Here is an 11730-nt window from a genome sequence, read left to right as displayed (position 1 = left end):
CCAAAAAATCCTGACTTCTAATTATTCAAATCATTCTAGAAATGAAAATCTGTAACTTTTCTGGAACCCTTTAAAAACAGCCAATGTATGCTACACACTGATCATCATATGAGAAGTTTTCCACGGCAGGGATTTATTACAAAGATGGAGCTAAAATCTGTCAACAGGAAGTTCTTTAACAAATGAGATATGAATAGTGACCTGAATTCCTTATGATTCTGAAACTTGCGTTTTGCCTGTTAATGTGTTTTGGCTCAGCTGAATCATATCAGTGGGTTCGTTGGAGGCAGCGGTGTGAACAGAATACTGCTAAATGACAGCAATTCTTGACTGGCATGGGGGCTGCTGGAAATTCATGCCAGTCATGGTCCACCAAAGTAGCTTCAGGGCTACTCCAGCTTAGGCTGTGTGCTAATTGCCTCCTGGCAGTCTCAGGAGATGCATACAGTCATTCTTGCTGCCTCCTGCCATCTCAGGCCCTGGTCACAACACACCTGGGACCACCCCTAAGGATGAGAACCTGCATACACCAGAAAGCAAAATCACTGTGCCTTTCCCTGCAAAATATAAGAAACTCGATTAAATGGGTATCTGGTTTGAATTAGTAAAACACAAGCAGCTGTATGAAACGTGGACCATGTCTTCAGAGCATTTACATGGCTTCTAAAACTGATTTTGACTGTGGGTAGTACTATACAATATTTCTCCTGAGTAAGACCACACTGAAAAAGGGATCATGGAATTTTTTGCCTTTACTATTTCTAGCAAAAAGTACTGCTTTTGCACTTCCACAGCATCTCCTATTTGAATATATCAGTCAACTAAATCTCACAGTACTTGGGTAAATCTTAATCCATTAATGAATGCAAAGTCAAGGCACAAAGAAGTGATTTATATAATAATGAATATTAATGAGTGTGTATTTCAAGATTATTACATTCCATGCACTTACAAACTCTTTTTAAGAAATAAACTCATAAGAAATAAAATAACTTTTGTTTTTTTTTTTTTTTTTTTTTTTTTTTGAGAAATGAACCCGAATATACAATTATGGGGTTATTATTCTGGGAATTGGTTTACAACAATCAGTGGATATAATTTTTAATATGAAAATGTTATTCATGCATATTACAGTTCCAGGCATATATTATCCTTTCCTGAAAACATTTCAATCTCCCAGTCTTTATGCAAATACTGTCCCATGGGCTCTGCGCAGGATGTAAATTAAGTTCTTGTTTGGCTAAATCTGATTACCATGTAGGGTACCAATCTTGCTTAGTGATAGTGGAAGCTAAATATTGCAAGCAGAACAGTCCCTTTAAAATGGGGCCAGGAAGGGTCAGCATCTAAATAACAAATCTGAGTTTTGAACTAGATTTTAATTTTATCCCTAAGAATGTTCAGTTAAACATAGAAGCTATCTTCTCAGTAGTTGCTACCATTACTATTAAAACTCCTAATGAAACTAAGAAATGCATTTTTTTTTAAGATGTACAGTTCTTTATTAATCCTATATTAAGGTGCTACAATCACTTCAACCCAACCTTTAGTTGGTCTGCCTCTCAATCCCCATTTGACACTTCCTCTTACTCCTCTCATATTCTATCAAAGTTAATGCTCCAGTAGAGAAATTCAGTGAATAGCAAAAACCCACACAGGTTATCAGAACCACCCCAAGTCAATACAAACTATCTAAAATTATTTTAATATTACCAAAATATTGTTGCTTTATTATGAACTTACTGGGTGCATAAGACAGATTAAAAAGGCACATGCTGACACTACTAAACATGAAATACTGCTGTTCCTTCTGACAGGATTAGCTAAATACCTAAATGATAAGAACACTCCCCTGTATTTTTCTTATACTCAGAAAATGTGCACAGAAAAGTCACTCTTTGATCTATTTCACTAGCTTCAGTTACTGTAGCAGGCCTTTGTACACATAAAAAAATTATTTTTAGTAGTCTGTGGCAGCTCCTTATTCTTCCTTTGATGTATAAAGGATTTATGATCAATAATATCTGAAAGCAGCTGGCCTTATTACAACTGCTCTGAGTCAAGAAAAAAAAAAACAGAAGTAATGCAACAATAGCAAAAACGATATGACTTTTGGCTGTCCCAAAAATGTAATTATCTCAGTAAATGTATGTGGTTTTCGTAATGAGACTCAAAATTTCAGATGGATTATTTTTAATAACATCTTTTCACAGTGGCTTTATTAGATATTCTAAATCAGAGCTCAACACTTACCTAATAGATAAGTACCTCACTCCTTCAATAGGCTTTACATGAAGGGACTCAGTGCTCCACACAGAATCTTAATGAAGGCAATGCCATAAAGGCACGAACTTTACCTACAAGCAGCTCAGAGCAGAATCCTAGCACAATCCATCATATGCTGATTATATTTTTTGGGGGTGGCCAACACTAAAATTACATGTTCAGAGAACAGTTATAACTATGAATTGACTGAAGCACAATCCAAACCTTCCATCTGAATTCCCACATCTCCCTCATGCCAACAGCAGAACGCTTATATCTGCATGATGAGGCATATTAATTCAACTGACATCTAGTAACACTTTTTGTTGGATTAGTTCTAGTAGTGATCAATTTCCTGATCTGGTTCAGCAGGCAGACACAAAAACGTCTGTGTTAATAAAAGTGAGCCACTCGGAAGATGAAAATGCTTCTTTTGATTGACCTCTACCCACTTAAAGCATATGTGAAACTACCTTCGGAATCTTATGCATAGGCTGTCAGAACATATGGCTATCAACCACCAGTCCATTGGGGTTCTGGTCTCTGCCTTTCAGGGGTATTTTCTTATATCATCCTACCATTCTTTTACCTTGGAACTATTTATTAAAGTGTCCATTTGCATTGTGGTCAAAGCTTATATACCCTAAGATACGATTTACTGTAAAGCCCTGAAGAATTACATTACATACCCACAGTGGTCTATTTAAAAAAATTATTTTCCTAAAGAAACGTGGCATTTTGTAACTTTTTAATAAATATATACCTTTTACAGTACTGATGCAATGAATAACACTCACAAATATTATTTTCCTAGAAGTGTTGGCTATCACCTCAGCAAACACTATTAATGACTGTTTTCATTTATTAATAACACAAGTTAAAACCACAATTCAGTGACTGTTTTAGCCCCAATGATGATACCATCATTGTATGAAACAGTGCAATCTGCTACTCTATCATTAATATTTATTTCATCTTGCAAAGGAATTATTACAGTTGATATTGATGAAGCTCTTTCTGCTCCAGCTGAAAAAATAAAAAGCTGTGAATAAATCATGTCATGTTTAGATATGAAAAACAGGTCAATGGCCTCTGAGCTGATGTTTCCAAAAGCAGAACCTTCCCTACAGCATAGCTTTAGGGAAACACGCTTCGTTTGACAACATACATTCTTTTTAACAGAATCCTCTTAGTAGGTACTGTATCAAAAAAATCATTTAACTGTATAAACGGACAGAGAGAAAATTTTGAGGAATGGAACTTCTTTTAAATTACAGATATATGGCATAACATGTTAAGACTTCACTTAAACCAACCTCCTTCCAATTGATGTTAGATACCTAGAGGCCAGAAAAATCACCCTGAGGTGAGTTGTTTTGAGTGCCTCAGAGAAACTGGTGAGAATAGCACATTTTTTGAAAGAAATTAACGAGCAGAAAGCAGTGCGTATTAGTGCTAATGTTGCTCTCCTCCATACAGCCAAGTATCAGTTTCCTTTTCTACCAAGATTAAGTGACTGGCAATGCATCTGTTTTATTGCTCAGCAACTAGAATCTTTACCAATCATAGGTTAGAGGAACTCTTGTCCAAGGGGAGCACATTTCTTTTAATTGAAACAAAATTATCTAAGAAGATCCTATTGCATTAGTAATTTATATGAAATATATCTTCAATCTTTATTAAAATAGGAAATAATCACACTGAAAAGAGGATTATTCTAAACTGATTGTACATATACTCACAAATCATACGCGTTCCTTCAGCCACGTTGTATTACTTGTGGATAGCTACTGCCCCAGACAGTAGTCAACTGCCACAAAATGAGGCATTTTTGGTTTTATATACTAATATGGTTGGTGGAGACATCATTCTCTGACCTGAGTTCAGGTACAGCATACTGAATCACATGTTATTTAGGAGCTATGACTCCGCGGTAAAAATGTGACAGTTGTAATCCCTTCCATTTAACGTAAACGAGGAACAGCTTTTGACGGTTTTCTCAGTTGTGTTTTGGTTGGGAAATATTTTAGATATTCTTGGAATAAAGGTAAAGGAAATCTACATAGTGATTATAAATTAATACCAATGGTAACTTTTATTTACATAGTTTAACAAACAGATTCAGCAATTATTACATTAGTCATTCAGATTCTGAAGATCACTATAAATAACAAATTTATAGCAGGCCTAGCTAGTGTTGCATTCTTCATGGAGCCGTGATCACTAATTTCCAACATTTTTCTTTTTCCAACGAAGCCGCCTCAGAGCTCTCGCCAGTGCTACTTGTCCCATGAGGAATGTGATAGTAAAGTTACGTTTATACCAATCTCTAGGATTCCAAAGCCAGGAAAATCATCAGCACACAGAACAAGAACAGGAGAAAGGTACACGATTATATTAAAATATCCTTTGGCATTGACAAATGACAATTCAGTAACAACATCATTTTCCATTCTTTGTGGCAATGCTTTTCCTGCTTAATTAGAGTTAAATAACCTATGAAAACGTCTATGTGAATATCGACATCCATGAAGACATTACATGTAGACTGTAGGGCTACAACCACTGAGAGCTTAACTGTAAAAAAAGTTAAGTGATGAGTAGTTTTATGACCAATTGTATTTGGAATCAGGTAAGATAAAATTATTGTAACCGTATCTCATGTTTCAGAAGTAAAGCTGATTGATCATCAAGCTATCTAGAAGAATTTCCTGCCAGTGCTGTGCTATGGGTAAGATTTGTTTGTGCATGTATGAGGATTCGTGTGTTGGAAAGGGCATAGCTGGTCACCTATAAAGGGGGGGAAAATAAAAAAAAAAAGACACTTTAAAGACTAATTATATAACCCAATACAGGAAACATTAGGTTTCTAATGCAGTACCCTTTAAAGATGATGGCTTTAATATTCCCAATGTTAGTGTTTATATCTTTAAATAATTTTTATGCAGCATGCATGACTTCTGGAGCCAATTCAAGATATAGATGAGAGAGTCCGTATCAAACCTTTTTAACCTCTGAGAACTTGCTTCAAATTCTTGCCCTTGTTACAATCTAATTTCATAATTTCTTTCTAGTTTCCAACAAGGATCACTCCCCCATTTTTTAAACTGCTGCATGAGAAGCAACAGAATATGTTTATCGTAGAACTAGCAGGGAATATTAAACACTGGGATTTAGGTCTTCTCTTGAGCTCTCTGTGGGAAACCTTGCATGTACAGATCTAACATAAACCTGAGATACTAACCTCTCAGTAAGGATAGTAGCAAAAATCATGCTGACAAGCAGCACTGAGCTACCCCCTCAAATGTCATGTTAAATGAAAATATCATGCTAACATTGCAACTGTTTCTTTTCCCCTTTCATGTCTCATTTCCTATATCCTTCTTGAATTTTTTTTTCCTAAACTAGACTGTATTTCAGTCTAAGTACCCTGAACTAAATATTCATGGTGTCTGTGCACAGTCATTGCTTCAATTTTAACTAAATTTTAGAAGTTGCAACACTTTAGCAGCCACCGTTTTCAGGCCAGCTGGCAACACTGCAAAAGAACATCCAGCTGAAGGCATAAACAGATTTTTTTATAAACATGACCCCTCAAAATCAGAATGCCTGTAAAAAGCTCCACTGCTTTCAGGGCTGTGCAGTTCCACTTTGAAACTACAATGACGCAACTTACACTACCTGATTTTACAAGGCAGCAACAAGGAAGGTCATGTTTAGGCACAAAGCCTGAACTCTCTTACCGTGAAGACGGGACACTATCCTGAGGTCAGTACAACAATGGCATCTGGTGACAAGTTCTAAGATAAACTATTTGCTTTCTCACTCATCCGTTATAGGCAATTTGAACAATCCTCTTATTAAAAAGAATTTTTTTACTTTCCATCTTTTCAGGCTGTTGCTTATGTTTTTGCTGATGTTGCCCCCCACACCACACCCCCCCCATGGGCGAGACAAGACATGCATATTTCTTTTAAATATTTGTTACAGTAAAATTGTTTTTACAGTGTAGTATGTTATGGTATATGCACAATACGTACAAAGAATCCTAAACCACAGTTTGTTACAGATCAGTTATAGCGATGGTAGAATTCTTACTAGCATTACACCATTAGGAACCTAGTAATACTTGACACATTTAGCCCAATAATCTTTCAATCCAATACAGAGAAGAAACTGAAGTTGTGGTTTCATATTCAGTGGGCAGTGCTACTGTAACTGGATTAAGTGCCACCCTCATCCAGCTTACCATTCCTTCCTCATTTCTAGCCCTCTACCAAGTGTGCACAGCTACTGGCAGGGTAATGCATGTTTGCAAGTCATTTTTCAGTTGTTTCAGATCCCCAATCCAGTTTATCAAGTTGTTGTACAAACAGTAACACTGAAACAATGCAGTAGATGTTATGAAGCAGCATGGTGGATGTGGGGTTACCCAGTTGTAGCTAAGGTTCTACACAGGATGAGTTCAGGCGACCATTTTACTAATGCTTGGCCACACAAAAGCCCCCTCAAACTCAACTAATCACTTTCATTTTTACTATATGCTTGCAAAATAATAAAAACAAGAATGCTAAATATTACTCTCACTAAACAATTTTCATTTGAGATGAATCACATTTACTAGTACTTATTTAACAGTCAACTAAAATGTTATAAAAAAATTAACTGTTTTATTTGCCTATTTATCAGTTTCAATTAGCAGCATGAGAAGACCCATGCCATAAGAGAAAAAAACTGAGTGCCTGATCTTGTCTCTCTGAATCTCAGAGATGAGATTCATCTCTCCACTAAATCAACAATAAGCAGTAGAACTCCTCAAATGATAATGCAAATTTCTGTCAAATGCTAATAATAGCATTTAAAAAAATAATTTTCTAAAATTATAGTTTTAGGTGCTGTTTTACCAATTATGGAAAAAAAAGTTTGAATTTTAAATTTGATCTTATGCCTTTCACTTAGACTGTAATGTATAATAGTCAACATAAATACCTTCTACATACCTGTTGTACTCCATATGCTTTCTAAAATTTTTACTTAGAAAGTCCTTGTAAAAGTCAGCCATTTCTTCCACGTTCAGTGTTGCTTTTTGACCTGAAAATAAGTTTTGGCGTAACAGCAGATTAAAAATACTGATCATCTTGAAGCTGGCATAACTCTTAAGCCCTTATTACTTGTGAAAGTGATTATGTTCATAGAATCATTAAGTTTGGAAAAGACCTCTAAGATCATCAAGTCCAACCGTCAACCCAACACCACCATGCCCACTAAACCATGTCCTGAAGTGCCACGTCTATGCGTTTTTTGAACACCTCCAGGGATGGTGACTCCACCACTTCCCTGGGCAGCCTGTTCCAATGCCTGACAACCCCTTCAGTAAAGAAATTCGTTCTAATATCCAATCTAAACCTCCCCTGGCGCAACTTCAGGCCATTTCCTCTCGTCCTATCACTAGTTACTTGATAGAAGAGACCAACACCCACCTCACTACAACCTCCTTTCAGGTAGTTGTAGAGAGCCATAAGGTCTCCCTTCAGCCTCCTTTTCTTCAGACTAAACAACCCCAGTTCCCTCAGCTGCTCCTCATAAGACTTGTTTATCAGGTCTTAGATTATTTAGGGAACTAGTAGACCCCTGTGAAAAAGTCCATAGATCTAGAAGTATCTATCCTTTGAGTAAAATTAATCTCTTGTGGGGCTGAAGTCTAAACAGCACCAGTAAGAGCACTCAGTAACTTAAATTTCCCCCTAAAGGAAGTCAGTAAATAGGGAAAGAACACTATCCATGACTGACATGATATTTTCAGATGTACATTTTTTTCTGTTGCTGTTGATAAATTTCAAGTAACTTATACCAAAGAGTGTATCTTCTGATATGTCAGATTTATTAACAATATAGTAGACAATTATTTTGTGAAGAAGCAAGTACAAAAGATGACTTTGAATATGCCACTCTCATAAGCAGAATATAAGAGGAGATGGATTCTCTCCACAGAACATGAGAGGAAAACCTGTGGCTACAGCACAGAGGTACCAGCAAATATTCTCAACTCTACCAGATAATTCCTATACAAACTTTCTGGCACTTTCAGTGTTTCCAAAATGAGGGTCAAATTTGAATGTCCCATAGGGCGTGGATATGATAAGGGAGATGGAATTGTGATACTCAAGTGTTCCAAAATGCATTTTAATGCTCCTGAAACTGATCACAGAAGAGTAAATTATTAATCAGTTCTATTTGTCATTATTTACAAATCTAATATATTACAATGGATTAACATACTATGGGATAAATTTAAGACTATTTGAAGGCTGCCTACTTAACAACTATAGTTAATTTGTTTCTTCACACTGGTAGCAGAACTGATCGTAGATTCACTTATATAAAAAGCAAGTTGTTTTCCAACTGTTCATGTATATTGTTATTAATCTTATTTTTATATACAAACGCAGCTGTATTACAGAACACAGTTAATCAACACATGCAGCCAATATAATTTCATTTCTAAGGGATGTACATGCTTACTATTTTTTCTTTTATTTTTAGGGTATAAAAACAACCCCCTCAAAAACCAAACCAAACCCTAAATGGCAATATAAAAGCAGTGTTTTCTAAACAACACAGAACTTAACTAAAATTATTTCTCAACCACACACTGATCACCAGGATACAAACAGAAGAGCAAAATAATGGTCTGCGATATACAGAACATCAGAGCAGATGCTTTACTAAACTCAAACAGATCATTATTCTGTGAAGAAAATGTTCAACCTTCTACTACAATGGCCAATTCACTGTTATTATGAAGGCATCCTGTTTCCAGTTTCACGTTCACATAATGAATTAGGGAGGCAACTATTTTACAGCAACTGTGCTCAGGCAAAGACAGGCAGATAGCAGCTGCTGTCTCCTCAGAAGCTGTCTTATTCTGCCTCAAGGAAAAATATTGTATTAATTGTATACACTATAGACCTGAAGCCAAAGAGTGTGAATTTATCCACCCAACTATAATATGCACTCGAGGCAAATGCTCTATATGTTTAGCTCAGCTAGCTCACTAGGTTAGGAGGTGTGAAAGGAAAAAGTCCCTTCCTCCTTAGACTACAGAATCATTATATTACTTGGCTAGGATTTCAGCACATTCCCTCCAGCTGCAGGGAAAACAGTGCAGCAGATAATCTGACCCTACATGCAAATCTCTGAAGAGCTCCTCTCCTCTTTTTTATCATGCTCCTGAAAACACTTCTAAATCCTACTCTCAAGATTACTTGTGACAGAACACAAAGAGCATAAACTAACAAAATTCAAAATTAAACAGAATTCATAATGCATCCTAAACTATAAACAAAGATCTCACTAACCTGTTTCATCTCTCATTTCCACACCCTTGGCTTTCAGTCTTGAATAAATAAATTCTTCTTTTTCCTAAAACACGTTTTCCCACATTAGAACCTGAAGCACTCAGTCCTTTACGTTAACCGTTGTTTTTAATCAGATAACAGTGTAGTGCTTAATACCCTCTGAAATAACAGGCAATACTCATTACACTTGGAAATGTCAACAAAACATTTTCCTGAATCCAGTGAGTTAGTTAAACCAGTAACTTTGTCACCGAGATCCTGCTACCTGCATGCATCAATTAATTCATGCAAGTGTTCTACTGAAACATATAAAACTTATTTGTGAAGTTACAGCTGAGATTCAGTATTGTTTGACAGGATCCGAACCTTCAGTTTATAACACAAACTATGAAGATCTACTGTATTGTATAACTGAGAATTTGAGCATAGAGGAAAACATGCAGCCTTAAAAAAATCGAAATTACTTAGATGGAAACAGAATAATTATTTGTATATAAGTTTTGAAAACTTAAAAAGTAGTTCTATGGAATTACAAAATAAGCTTTGTTTTTTCTCTGAGATCTTTCCAAGTTTTGGGAGGATATGATGATTAAAGATTATCACAAGTGATGGTGAATTACTGAACCGTTACTGTTCTTCCAACAAAATTCAGTGTCTCCTAACCAATGCTGCAATCAGAAAAGAAGACAGACCATGACTGTGAAGTCCCCACTTGTAGCTTTGTTGGGGTACACTGCCAGTGAAACAGGCCATGTCCCTCATTTACCTTTAGTGATAATACCTAATTTCTCTCACTTATGACAGAGCAAGAAGAGCTGCAGAATCATTTTCAACAGCCACTCTAGTCACAGACAGGTCTTGCGTGTAGGGTGGCTACAACTTTATGTTTTCAGTGCAAGATAGGAAAAAGGCAAATATCATTATAAAGCTACTAAACAGCAATAAAAGACGCAGGCTTTTCGGTTTTGTACATCATTTTAAAGAAATGAATGACAAAAAAGTAATTTCCAGAAAGACACTGTGTGTATTAAAGGAAACAGTATCAATTACCAGCCAGCAACAGTGGGCAGAACTGAACCCTACCTCATGGAGACCAAACCCCCCCCAATTTCGGGTGGGCAGGCGGGAGCCAAGCGGCACCAGGCGTCACGACAGGCTCACCTGGTGGAAGGTGCGATTGTGCCGTGCCCAGAAGCGCTGGTTGCAGGCCTGGGCCTCCTGCCGGGCCTCCCGCAGCCGCCGCTCCAGAGGTGACTCCTCGGGGGGCACGTAGAAGATGACCGGCCGCAGGTTGGAGTGCTTGTCGGGGGGGCCAATCCAGTCGTTATGGGAGTGTGCTGGGGGGCTGAAACCCAGGCCCTTGAAAATACAGGCAGAATTCATTATGACCGCTTTAGCAGAGTTTTTGAAGAACATCCCAATTTGAAATAAATTCCACAACTCCCACACAACCTTAAAACACAAGAGCACAACAAGTTCAGAAATTACGTAGATTCGTTTACCCTGACTGAAAACCACTTGATACATTTAAAATTTACATTTATTTAGAAATGCACTACAGAGAAGCCTTTGACTCTTTCCCAAGACACGAATCATGATTTTTCTTTCAAAAGCAACTTTTTTTTTTTTCCCCCTCCATTTTTCTATCACTGACGTTGCACTTCGTTAAAATATTTGATGGCAAGAACTAACAGGTGTGTAAGTCTCCCTAAGCCCTGCTTTCTTCCTGCACCCGTGTGACCACGCACAAGCGCGTAGCTTTTCGGGAAGACCCGGCTCGGGCAGCCCGTACCTCCCCGCTCCGCTTGTAAAAGCGTTTTACTCCCCTTGCGCCTCAGCGCGGCGCAGCGCGGCCCGCCTGGCAGTTACAAACAGCGGGGGCGTTGGGAAATACATAAACAACGAGAGAGCCCGCGGGAGACGCCGGCTGTTATCGGGACGCACCCGCCCAGCGACGCTGAGAGTCACCGCGGGGGCAGCCGGCCCGGCCCGGCCCGCTCCCCCCTCAGGGCTCCTCAGGGGCGGGAGACCCCGCGGCCTACCCCCGCGGCAGGCCGGCTCCGGGACGCAGGAGCTGCCCCGCCCCCGCTCCCGCCCGGATTTACCG

General features: G+C 38.0%; 1 protein-coding gene across 3 annotated transcripts; it reads right to left on the bottom strand.

Annotated features, from left to right (window-relative positions):
• Positions 1–1862: 1862 nt before the first annotated feature.
• On the bottom strand, positions 1863–11627 carry APOPT1 (apoptogenic 1, mitochondrial). 3 transcript variants are annotated; one of them, XM_010565428.1, is made up of 4 exons: positions 10785–11627; positions 9624–9687; positions 7266–7356; positions 1863–4594 (listed from the first exon to the last, which is right to left on the bottom strand). In XM_010565428.1, exons 1-4 carry the CDS (start codon positions 11148–11150, stop codon positions 4489–4491), a joined length of 627 nt encoding a protein of 208 aa, XP_010563730.1. In that variant the 5' UTR covers positions 11151–11627; the 3' UTR covers positions 1863–4488. The 3 variants fall into 3 exon arrangements, with proteins under 3 accessions (XP_010563730.1, XP_010563732.1, XP_010563731.1); XM_010565430.1 differs by lacking the exon at positions 1863–4594 and adding an exon at positions 4601–5055; XM_010565429.1 differs by lacking the exon at positions 1863–4594 and adding an exon at positions 6214–6646.
• Between the last annotated feature and the right edge of the window lie 103 nt (positions 11628–11730).

This window comes from Haliaeetus leucocephalus, unplaced genomic scaffold (genome assembly GCF_000737465.1).
Source record: "Haliaeetus leucocephalus isolate CR32 unplaced genomic scaffold, Haliaeetus_leucocephalus-4.0 Scaffold191, whole genome shotgun sequence".
Classification (NCBI taxonomy): Eukaryota; Metazoa; Chordata; class Aves; order Accipitriformes; family Accipitridae; genus Haliaeetus; species Haliaeetus leucocephalus.
Note: the sequence above shows the minus strand (reverse complement) of the source record. Positions and strands in the feature narration are given on the sequence as shown.

What these genes read in the sequence shown, in the direction of transcription:
- APOPT1 (XM_010565428.1), bottom strand. Translation starts at nt 11,150, where the DNA reads ATGTATCAAGTGGTTTTCAGTCAGGGTAAACGAATCTACGTAATTTCT. An exon ending in GGAAATGAGAGATGAAACAG is followed by an intron (nt 7,357 to 9,623) that starts GTTAGTGAGATC and finishes ACTTATTTTCAG; the next exon opens with GTCAAAAAGCAACACTGAAC. An exon ending in AAGCATATGGAGTACAACAG is followed by an intron (nt 4,595 to 7,265) that starts GTATGTAGAAGG and finishes TTGGAATCCTAG; the next exon opens with AGATTGGTATAAACGTAACT.